The 11,616-nt window shown below is 48.3% G+C and overlaps 1 protein-coding gene across 1 annotated transcript; it reads right to left on the reverse strand.

The window, feature by feature from the left end:
• Window positions 1–221: 221 nt before the first annotated feature.
• Window positions 222–10,877, reverse strand: LOC133351374 (homeobox protein DBX1-like). The gene is made up of 4 exons (XM_061566519.1): window positions 10,161–10,877; window positions 9,217–9,318; window positions 3,262–3,461; window positions 222–2,032 (listed from the first exon to the last, which is right to left on the reverse strand). Exons 1-4 carry the CDS (start codon window positions 10,669–10,671, stop codon window positions 1,673–1,675), a joined length of 1,173 nt encoding a protein of 390 aa, XP_061422503.1. The 5' UTR covers window positions 10,672–10,877; the 3' UTR covers window positions 222–1,672.
• Between the last annotated feature and the right edge of the window lie 739 nt (window positions 10,878–11,616).

Here is an 11,616-nt window from a genome sequence, read left to right on the forward strand (position 1 = left end):
GAACCAATTGGTATGCCCACACGTGCCCTGCTGATGGACCTACTTACTCTGTTACGTACTAATGCATACTGCTGGGTGAGTACAGGTGAGGGGAGGGGGGCGATTTAAATAAAAACTTACCCGCAATTGTTTCTTGTTCATGTGAAGAAAACAAAGATTTCAATGTGTTTTATTTATATCAAGTGCACGGCCAAAGAAGCAATCTTGAATGCAATCACGTGTTCATAAATCAGCAGTAGTTTATTAAAACATTTTAGAAATACCAATACACAAGGATACTAAAGTTTCTGAAATTTTTAAACCGTATTCTCTTCCGAAAAAATGTACAATATTAAAAATATGTGCAATCCACGTTTCTCAATACTTACTTTAATAACTTTATTTCTACGTGAAAAATAACATCTCGTTCAAAAATATCGGATTCGCATGATAAATACTAGGCGTAAGAGCTCTACAGAGTAAAAGGAATATAAAAAGCACCTCATTTCCCCTTCCTATACAAAACAAAGCACACAACACCGGCATGAAGGCAAGTGTTGAACGTATGTACAAGCGATAAAGTTTCAGGCACATGGTATTCTGCAAAATGTACACTCAACAACAACGCACCCGCTCCCTCAATAAGTCACGTCTCAACCCTTCGCATCACACGCACCGCACCTCCGATTCGCACGCTTGGCCGCGTGCGGTACGAAAGAAGTTCAACGTACGTGCACACGCGTGCGCGATGCGAGAAAAAAAAAGAAGAGTCCAGTGAGCGTGTATCCCTGCTCGAAGGGCCGTCACGTGGCGTTCATCGCCCTTGGTGGCCCTGAGCCCGAGGCGAATGTCTCGCGTCTCTGCGAGTGGAAAGAAAGCGATGAAGAGGTAAGGCAGAAGGAGAGGTGGGGGGGCGATGTGGTGCGATCAGACGGTGGTGGGCCGATAAGCGAAAAGAAAGACAGCGCAGGACGAGGGCAGCGTGGAGAAGGTTGACAAGGAGAGAGAGAGCCCACGTGAGTGGGACGAACGCGTGGAAGAAGAATAAGAAAAAGGGGGGCGGTAGGGGCACATTATTTTTTATCAACAACGCGTGGTGGGATAACGCGCTGACACCCCCCCCACTCCTCCAGACGTCGCGACCTCGCAGGAAGCGCTTCGACCCCGGCAGTGCCACGCGGTCGTGTCAAGCACAGGAGGCGATCGTCAACGTGTAAGCGAAGGTCAAAGGTGCGGCCCTGCAAGTTGTTGCTGAAGCCACCGCTGGGAGAAGTGTCTCAACTAAGAGGGCACTTTTGGCCTACTCTTCCACACTCGCCAGATGCCTTGGAAAAGCCGGGAGTGCTCGCAATCTACCCCACACGCAAGCTGCTGATTGACAATCTGAGGTGGACCCATTGATACAGTTCGCAATCATGATCTTGATTTATCCTAGAGGAATCCGATGAACTATAAAGCTCTCTTTCAGAGACGTTGGGTGGACTCAGGCAGAGGGTAGGGGGGGGGAGGAGGTGGGCCACGGAGTTTGAATTGCAGCACCAGCGAGTGTGAATTTCTACACCAGGGAGTTTGAATTGTAGCCAGGGACCCCCCCGGCATGGCAAGTCCAGAGTGCCGACCAGAGCAGACACGACAGCATCCCCCCCCTCCCCACCCTCCCCACCACCATCACCACCTCCAACCGTCCCCGAATTTACAGCACGGAAATTTCGACGTCGTCCTCCTCCGAGTCGTCGAACGACGCCGTGAGATGCCGCTCCTCGTGAAACTCCTCGTAGCGGAAGCTCCCGCCACCGCCGCTGCTGCGGCCGCTGCCGCTGCTGCTGCTGAGCGGCGTCGACGGAGACCGTCGTCCCATTTCATCCGCCGCCATGGCGACGGTGGCCGTGCCACCGGGAGAAACGGCCCCGCGACGGCCTTGCACGTCGCTCAGGTCCGGGTGCGGGTTGCCCTTGGTGGGCAGCGTCTGCTCCCGGCAGCCGCCGGCAGAGAGCAACTCCCGCTCCTTGGAGTTGCGCCACTTCATGCGCCGGTTTTGGAACCAGATCTTGACCTGCGCGCGCGGGCGGTGCGGAGACGAGCGACGCAAGGGTCATGGTTTGCGAACGAAGCGGAGTTCGTCGGGCGGTTTGTGGGTGACGAGCTGGCACCAAGCGGTGGATACCAGTGAGGGGGAGGGATGGGGGACGGTGATTACCACCCGCTCCCCCGGAAATGTGTATGTTGTTGATGTTTACTCGAGAAAATACGTGGGATTTTGGGTTTTTTTCTTCTTGGTTTTATCGGTAAAGTCACGTAGAAGGGAAGTAATAAAATAATAAAAATAAAACATAATAAATTATAATTATTATTACTTCCCTTCTACGTGACTTTACCGAAAGAACCAATAAGATGAATTCCTGCAGTCACGAAAGCTTTAAATCGAAATTTTTGGTTTTGTTTCTATTATTCATTTGTGGCCCTATTTAAATAAAAGGTTGAAATTGAAAATGTTTAACCCATAAACAATATTCGTTTGGTCTGCTATGAAATGGATTATACGGCAATGGGCGACATGTCCCTATACCCCTGTCCTAAATTGCTGGTGAACAGAGTGGAGGAACGCAGGCGTCCATCATAAACACCTCGCTGTTTCACTGCGTTCGCACCGTACGCAGCCAACCACGCTCAATCGGAAGGTGCCTCCGCATCGCAAGCCCCCAGCGCGCTCACCCTCACTCCGCACGGCAGTGTCCACAGACAGCGGTGGCTTTCAACCCTCTTTTGGCTACTTGTTGCATTCTAGTTTCAACTGAGTAACCCCCTTTTGCCTGACCCCAAAACAAGGTTCTGAGAAATAAATTAAATGGGAAAATAAGCATCAATATTTTATTCATAATCAACGTTTTTGGGTTAGATCGCGTTATTTATAAATGTGTCGTAACCCTCCACCACCCGACACGGCCAATCAGTAAAAAAGTGTCACGTTGACAAAAGACGAATAGTTCACTGCTTTAGCCCACCGGTGTGTTGAAGCGTGAAACCACAACATTTACAAAAAATGTTTTGTAAATGTTGTCTCTTGATGCAGTAATTTTATCTGTGACGGTCCCACCTGATGACGGAGACTTGTGTTGCCTCCGAAACGTCATGATTTATTATTTTATTTCTATTACTACTTCTATTACTTCTATTTTTATATTTTTTAAGATAGATAAAATGTTAATAAAAGTCACGGAACGTGAACAAAACAACGGCGTCAATTATAAGTCAACTCGTCGATGTACGGCAGCAGCGGCTCACCTGCGAGTCTTTGAGGCCGAGCTTCGTGGCGAGCTTGCGTCGGTCCGGCTTGCTGATGTACTTCTGCTTCTGGAACATCTTCTCCAGGGCCTTGCGCTGCACGTCCGAGAAGACGGCGCGGCGCAGCATGCCCCGGCGCGGCTTGCCGCGGGCCGCCAGGGCCCACGAGAACGAACCGGGCATGGGGATGACGGCCGAGGCTACACAGGGGGGAGGTGGTGAGAGGGGGGAGGGATGACGACGGTGGATGCGTTAGCGAAGTCACTCACGGTTTAGTTTAGTTTTGGGGTGCCACGGTGGCGAGATGTTAACTACCTCGCCAGGCATACAGGAGGTCGGTAGGCGTCAGAGGCGATCCCGACTCTGACGCCTGCTGTGTATATTTGGTGGATGCGTTAGCGAAGTCACTCACACTTTGGTTTAGTTTAGTTTGGTTTAGTTTAGGGTGCCACGGTGGCGAGATGTTAACTACCTCACCAGGCATACAGGAGGTCTGCTGTATATATTTGCAGTTTGGCAGTGTCTCTCTCCCCGTCGTCGTGTGGATTTTTACCCCAGGTCCTCCGGTTTTCCCCTCCACATTTAGAATCACGCGTTTCGAGTATTTGGCTGCTATGCATTTCCACATGATGAGTCTCTTCAGTGAGCGATCATTTGTGGCCAGGTCACTTTTGAAAAATAGTTATATAGCTCAGTGAGCCTTACTTGGTAAATAGAAAATCGTCTGAAATTGTAGTTGATGATGTCGGACCGAGGTGAGAACTCGAGAGACGGTGGACGAGTCTTATTTGTAAGAGTTTGAAAACCTATTTATTTTAGAACTACTTTTTGTGTTTAGTTTGTTGTCCCCTACCCCCATCACCGCCGCATCTCCGATTAGCACGGTCGGCTACGTACGGTGAGAAAAAAGTGCTACGTACATACATACAGACCCGGCTCATCAAAATCACGGGAAGGAATACAAACAAAACACAGCAAGGAAAATTAAACAAAATCGGAGTGGAACGACCGCGCTACAGGGGCGATAGACACATAAATGCTGCTGCAACAATAAACATATCAAAGTGAGATCGAATATTTCTTGCAGCATAAGTTGGCTGGGTCAAATCACTTTTAAAACGTGCGGAGTAAAACTGCCCTCGAGTGTGTTTGCATAATATAAGGAGGGTCAGGTTAGCACACCGCACTGTAGCCGACAGCAATGGCTTCGTGTGTTGTAGAGGAGGGTGTGAAAGGATGTACTGAGTTGTATTGAGACTGGTGGGAGATGGGTAAAGGCCTTGACATTCAATCTTGTTTGCGCTGTTATGTCTCTTTGCTTCAAGAGCTTGTCGCGTTATATGTTACTTTAGTGTGGATTTGAAAATCCAAAATTTTAAGTTAAAAGAGGACGAATGTTCTTCAAAATGCCATAGGTAACTTCAATTGGGTCTTGCCTATAATATTTAATAAATAGCATTCGTATATGCATCGACAGCTTTTATCGATTAAACAGCAATTAGCTTTGGCATTATCGATGTTTAGAGGGGCAGACTTCATTTAACCGTTTCTTCATCACGAATAGGCAAATATCAGTGGTGATTATATCCGCAATTTCAATAAACTTGTACAAAAATTTGGCAAGCATTGCCCGTGCAATATTGACACGCATGTTTCTCAAAAATTATCTCACAGCTTTAAAAATGTGTAAATAGTCATAATCGTGCATTACACCTACAAGATGATGAATTTAACGTGATTTATTTTGAGCAGTTATCGATTTACATTTTAAAGACAGCAATCAGTGGAGTTTATTTGTTTCCCAATTCCATTGACATTTCATTTTAGGTGGCCATGGCTGGTAATGATGATACATATTCCTGTTTCTGCCCTTTGTGCCCTATGACTGTCATACGTGTCAGTGACTCCCATTACATTGATGTGTCCTCACCTCAAGTCACCGTCTTTTATTTATAACCAAGTGAGAGTTCATTCGAGATAAAAAAAAACGATTGTTATTACATCAAGATAACACAACAAATATTATAATAGAGCAAAAATTATGCAATTTCTGTTACGACGGCCAGTGGCCAAAACGTTGCCTAATATAAACATATCCATTTTCCCTTATTAGGGCAGTGTTATCGACGAATATTAATATCAGTAATTTTCAATTAAAAATATATTATCCGTACAAATATCTTCAAATGAGTTTTGTAAGCACTCGTACACCAGAGAAAAAAAATCTACAAATTTGTTGAAACTGAGCTAAAGAAGATTAAATTATTTATAAATGTGATGCAGAAGCAATGCGGTTCCATACCCGTGGTACATCCACATTTCATCCACAATAGAGGTTTGTTTGGGGTTAGATCTCATAAATACATAAATGTGTCGTTAAACCCGCCACCACCCGACACAGCCAACTAGTTCGTCACTAGTACAGCACACCGGTGTGTTGGAGAGCCAAGCCACAACATTTACAATCTGAGTACGACGTTTCGCCAGTAATTACAACTAGCTTCATGTTCTGTTTACGTGGCAACCCTTGCTAAGTTGGCTGTGTCGGGTGGTAGCGGGTTTAACGACACATTTATATATTTACGCGATCTAACCCAACAAACCCCTATTTATGGATGATATTGGTCGCGAAAGCCTACGTGGTAAATCCACATTTCACTTGAAAACTCGTTTTATTAAAATCCCCGCACGTTTCACAACCTGCCACCACACCGGCAGCAGCATGAAAACCCCGACATAAGTACACGTCCTTAACACACCAGCAATGCAATGGGTGTTATATTACTCACTAAGTAAAAACTAAATAGACCATAATCATTCACACCTGCTCATTCTAAGCAGCAGGGGGGGGGAGCAGGTTAAGGACCGGGTCTGTTCCGCTCAAGAAGAAGAAGAAGGAGGAGAAAGAAAAAAAAAGAAACATTTAATCGCGTTTTCTGGATTTTCCTAGTCGGATTATTTGGCACTAAGCCCCCGTGTCAGGGACTTGGGGAACCCTGCACGTTGACTTGTGGGGTGGCGGGGGCTATGCCGAAAACCTCGCGTCGCTACGCATTACCTAAGCCTGCCCTGATGCCCTGAATTGAAACTACTAAGGGCTGCGCGCAAACACCACGGACACACGGGAAGGGATACACACGCCGTTAAAACGACAGGGACCTCGTGCAGACGTAAATCACAGGCGGTGAATTCACCCGTCTCTGTGTGTGTGTGTTGCGCAATGTTGAAGTGGTGAATCGACAGTGTACATTTGATGCGGCAGGTAACTGTGGCTGTTGTCGTTGAGCTATTCACGTTCATCCGGCAGAGTTTGTTTAGAAACAGGCTCTGAACGAAACTACCATCACAGCTTAGGTCATCGCGGTTGTGCCCGATCTCTGTTGTGCTTATGGATAGTTGTTAAACGTCGGACATTGTGTGGAATTCACCTGCTGAAAAAAAACTTAAACCGCATTGTTCCATCCATCGAGCTAAGAGGCCGCTGAATGAAAATGTTGGGTTATTTAAATTGACAGTATACGGAATTTTAAAAAAACGCTGGTAATTTTATTGCATTTCTCTTTGCGTTCCGTAGATTTGGAGACGCTGAACAGCGCATCACAAGCACCGAGGAGCTGTTCGCAGTTGTGCTGCTGTTCGGCTCTCCGATGTGATTTGCGGGCTGTGCCGCGTGCTGTCCGTCACGATGTCCGACGTTTCGCTCCATGTGCTGGGAGATTCTTCGTGCACTAAATGCAGTTTCAAGGGCAGTTTTCGATGTTCCACATTTGTCAACGCACTGCTACCTTCGTAACACGCAAAGGGCTTTGAGTTGTACGCTACACAGTGCCGAAGGAAAAAGGCGTAACCGCAATTGCCATGTGTACGGAATATGTAGGTTGATCCATCTGTAGATACCCCACTGATGTTCACAGTTTTTTTCATCTCACGAGGTCTACGAAGTGTGTGGAAGCGATGGCTCCGTATGTTACAAAGCAGTGCTTTACGTCGTTGAAAAATAATGTGTTGAGATTGATGGCAGACGCGTAGAATTTGCTTAAATTAAAAAGATTGTTCTAAAGTGTATCCATATTATTTTATGGGTGTATCTCCAACCAGATCGCCTTGTATGTGTGTGTATTCTTTGGTTTTGACTATTTGGCCGCTATACATTGCCACGTGATAAGCACCTTCGTTGAGCTGGCATGTGTGGCCAGGTCGCTTCTGAAAAAAAAAGAGCTATATAGCTAAGTGGGCCTTACCTGGTAAAATATAAAAAATACGAGTTTAGTTTTATATACTGTATACAGTATACACACATATATATCCGACACACGGGAGGCTGACCGGGCAAGTCTATCTGCCTTACTCTGTGAGGGCTGTTGGATGAGAGGGACGAGGGGCAGTTGATGGGGGATTGGACGTTAACGTCGCGATGTGAACCGGGAGGGAGTGAAGGAGCTTCCCGTGTGGGATATTTCGCTGCGGGCAGCAGCCTTGGCGACACGCGGGGAGGGAGGGAGAGAGGCTAGCTGCGAGCGCGACACGAGAAGAAATCGTGCGGCGTGAACACCTACCATACCCCCCACCAAATAAAAAAAACCCAAACCGCTTTTTCAAGAGCCCGTTCCACCCAACCGCGAGTAAACAGGGTGCGTGTCGGCCACTCCAAAGGACCTTGCGGGTCGCGTTTGGCTTGTTAGCGAAAGGTGGAGCGGGTGGCATGAGCGGTTAAGCGTGCTACGCTTCCGGCCACCCGAGTTCACAATTAAAATGAGAATCTTCATTTATACTGGAGGAATCCGATGAGCTACGAAGCTATTTTTTTTTGCACAGACATCCAGTAGTTTGAGTCCTACTCACGGTGAACCCCAGTGACGATTAACTGAACCTATTCTGGGCCTCCCTTAGGTCAACTCAGCCTCAAATTAGCACCTGGTTTGGGGAAACCAAAACGACCGGGAGTGGTGTTGGACAGTCACCCTGTCGCGAGGTGCTCGCTAAAAACGCTTCCCCTAGCAGTCTGTTCAAGTGCTGCACGGGGATCTTTGGTGGAGCCGTGGCAGCAGTGGCTGTGAACCCCTGCGCCACCCAAGTTCAATTCTCGGCCACGGCTGACATCAGGTTGCGAGTGATATTGGAACCGGACCAGCCCCGCACCCGCTCCCTCACCTTCAATCCGCGCCGATTAAAGTGTGATTAAAACAAACAAACAAACAACACCAACGTGGCATGCGGGGGCCTTCATCCAGCAGTGGATTGATCATGGCTGGTGATGATGGTTGGTTGATGTTAGTTTGTGTTTGCGTCTATACTCCTTTGGCGTTTGCGTGCAGATGTGCACGCGTGGTTTGGGTGCCAGAACTTTAAATGTAACTTATTTCCGAACCGAGACGTGGTTTACAATGATTGATCAAATGTGGCAACTGCGTGTTTCAATGGGTGCGCAGGCAGAACTGAAAAGACACATAAGCCAATATCGACGTTTCAGGCAATGAGCCTTCTTCACCGCAGACAGCATGATGATATGATATTAGGAATTAAACCTAAAAAAAAATACTCCTTCTAAAATGAATTTGCCGAGCATCCCGATGCAGGACCCCTCCAAAACAATCAGCGACACTTTCCCTGGATAATTTGAAGGCATGATAAGTAGTGTACTACTACTGCACCGTATTATTACATGCAAAAGCCACACTACCATTACATTGTCCTCATCAGTAATGGTCCATTCACTGCTGGATGAAGATCTTCACAAAGCGACCGCAAATGTTTACTTTTGCCTAACACGGCATTGCCATGATTTTGTCACCATCTTTATTTCGATTTTTTTCCCTTAAATAGGTGTCTGACCCTTAGCTGGGTCACCATAAAAAAAACTCAACACATTCGTTCATGACAACTGTGGCATTAAAGGGGAAAACTAAATTAGATTAGACTAGGCGACGTTTCGGGCAATTGCCCTGGTGCTCATACCTGGGTAATACGCCGACCGAATGAACTGTTGAAAGTGACCGTCGAAGTATGAGTAGGGAAGTGCCTTGGTGGAGTACTCTTGCATGAAGTGCGTCGAGGGATCTGCAAAATGAAAAGCGAGCGCGTGATTCATTAACTTCGAGTTAATTAACGTCATCAATTTCAACGGCAACACTGCAGCGCATCCAATGTAGGCAATTTAGAGACGTGGATGCTGCTGTTGTTGTGCCACGTTGCGGAAATGGTATTCGTGAGCGGTTAATTTCCACCCGTGCAAAGCATCGGTTAAACTTGCAACCCACACACACACACAAACACACGTGCGAAGTTATGGGACAGGGTTTAAAAAAACGCGCACGACAGGATGGGCAGTCATTAGAACAAACAATATAACATTTACGCACAGACACGCCGACAATATCAGCATCATCGCTGTCTAAATTCTGCAATGCATCGCTGCAATAACCATGAACTTTATTTCGCTGTGGAAATTGCCCGTGCGCTGTACACGCTGCTGTAAACTGAGTTAAGAACGGCGTAAGCGAGACGTTATCTTGTTTTCCGAGCGAACAGACTTACACCCGCGCACGCGAACGCACGCAGATACACACGCACAAGTACCCATACACAACCCCACACAAACGCGCTGACCCACGCAAACCCCACAAGAACACATACACACCAACACACACACAAATACACAAAATGCAAACATACACACACGCATGCGCGCGCGCACAACCAGACACAACCATTGCGTAACCACATCCACACACAAAGGCAAAGATTGCCCTATAGCCTTAACAGACTGTTGGGGCAAGTGCTATTGGCGAGCACCTATGAACGACGGGGCTGGGTGACCAGCACCACACTCACACGCACATTGACACGCACCAGATAAGCCGCACCGGCAAACGCCAAAAAAAGAGAGACCCCCATCTCACCTGACTTTGGCGGAGACGACAGGATGGCCCTCATGCCGAACTTGAGCGCGGTAGCAGCGTCGCTCGCTGTGGTCACGGGCATGCACGCCCCAGCCGCCGAGCACAGCGGCTCCGGGGGTAGCAGCCCCGCCGGAGGGGACGCGTTTGGAGGAGGCGCGGGACCTTGTCGCCCGTGCCCGTAGCCCCCAGGGGGACCCCGGTTTATCCTGAGCAGCTCGTCTATGAGAAAGCTTGCCCCAAGCGTGCGCGATGGTTGATGAATGCCCGGTGCTGCCTGATGCTGATGATGATGTTGTTGTTGCGGTTGCTGATGATGATGCTGCTGCTGCTGCTGTTGAGACGAGCTGGAGTTGCCAGCCGACACGGGGAATCCCAGTGTCGGCGTGGGCCGGTACACTGCGTGGAGCAGGTGCTGCTGCTGCTGTTGCTGCTGCTGCTGCTGCTGGTGATGCTGCTGCTGGTGGTGGTGGTGGTAGAGCGCTACGTTGGCCAGGGCACTCGGGAACATCATGGGTGTGAAGGTGCTGTCCCCAGGCTGTGTCTGGCTTTTTGCGCAACACAAACACGGAGGACAGGAGTGAGCCAATTGGTGACCGCAGCAGAGAGCTCTGCGCCGTGTTTACAAATCACTTTGGGTGGCTTTTTTTTGCTCTTTATAGGGCTCGGGCCACCTTGCGTGGCTTTACGTGCGCGTGCTTTCGTACAATGCACTTTTTACGAGCCGTGCGCCTTAAACGAGGGAGTTATTTTTTTTTATGCTCCCCATTGGCTGAAATCGATTCACGTGGGTGAATTTTGCTTTGTCGTCCCCCCCATCCCGTCCCCCACAAGAGAGCGGCTGCTTTGAATAACAAAGGTGTCCGTCAGCCCCCAAGGAGGGACGAAGGATTTTTTTCTCTCTCTCCCTCCCGTCCTCTTTTTTTTTACGGACCAATGAATTCAGTGATGGGGATGCTGCCCGTGCAGTGAAAGGGAAACTCCACACGTCGTCCTAAGTTTTTTTTTGAAAGTTATATGCCTAAGATTTTTTTTTGAGAGGAGGGGGGTGAGAAGGGAGTTTGGGGAGGAGGTGGGTAGGTGGGTGGCGCGCGTGCGCGCGCGCACGCGGGGTGGGAGAGAGAGAGAGCGAGCTAAGGATTTATTGAAGAGTAATCTGTGTTGATTTCGATGTCGCTACATACGCATGTTTTCAGTGGGCTCGCAAAGCGGGGGCAGGCGTAAGGCCGTGCTGCTGGAACCCAAGTCGCAGACGTTACTTCCCCGTTCGCTCGTTCGCTTGCTCATCGCAAAGCGAACTCTTCCCGCCAAGCTTGTAGCCGTGCGACAGAGTTATTTATTGCGCTGTTGATGCATTTGGCGTGTACAATATATAATGACTAACGACAAAAAGCACTGCCGCCTTTTGTAAAGTCCATTACGGAACGAAGGTCTTCCCACGCTGTGTCGGAAGTTGGGG

Source organism: Lethenteron reissneri, chromosome 37, assembly GCF_015708825.2.
Source record: "Lethenteron reissneri isolate LAM-NWPU_2019-01 chromosome 37, ASM1570882v1, whole genome shotgun sequence".
NCBI classification, from domain to species: Eukaryota; Metazoa; Chordata; class Hyperoartia; order Petromyzontiformes; family Petromyzontidae; genus Lethenteron; species Lethenteron reissneri.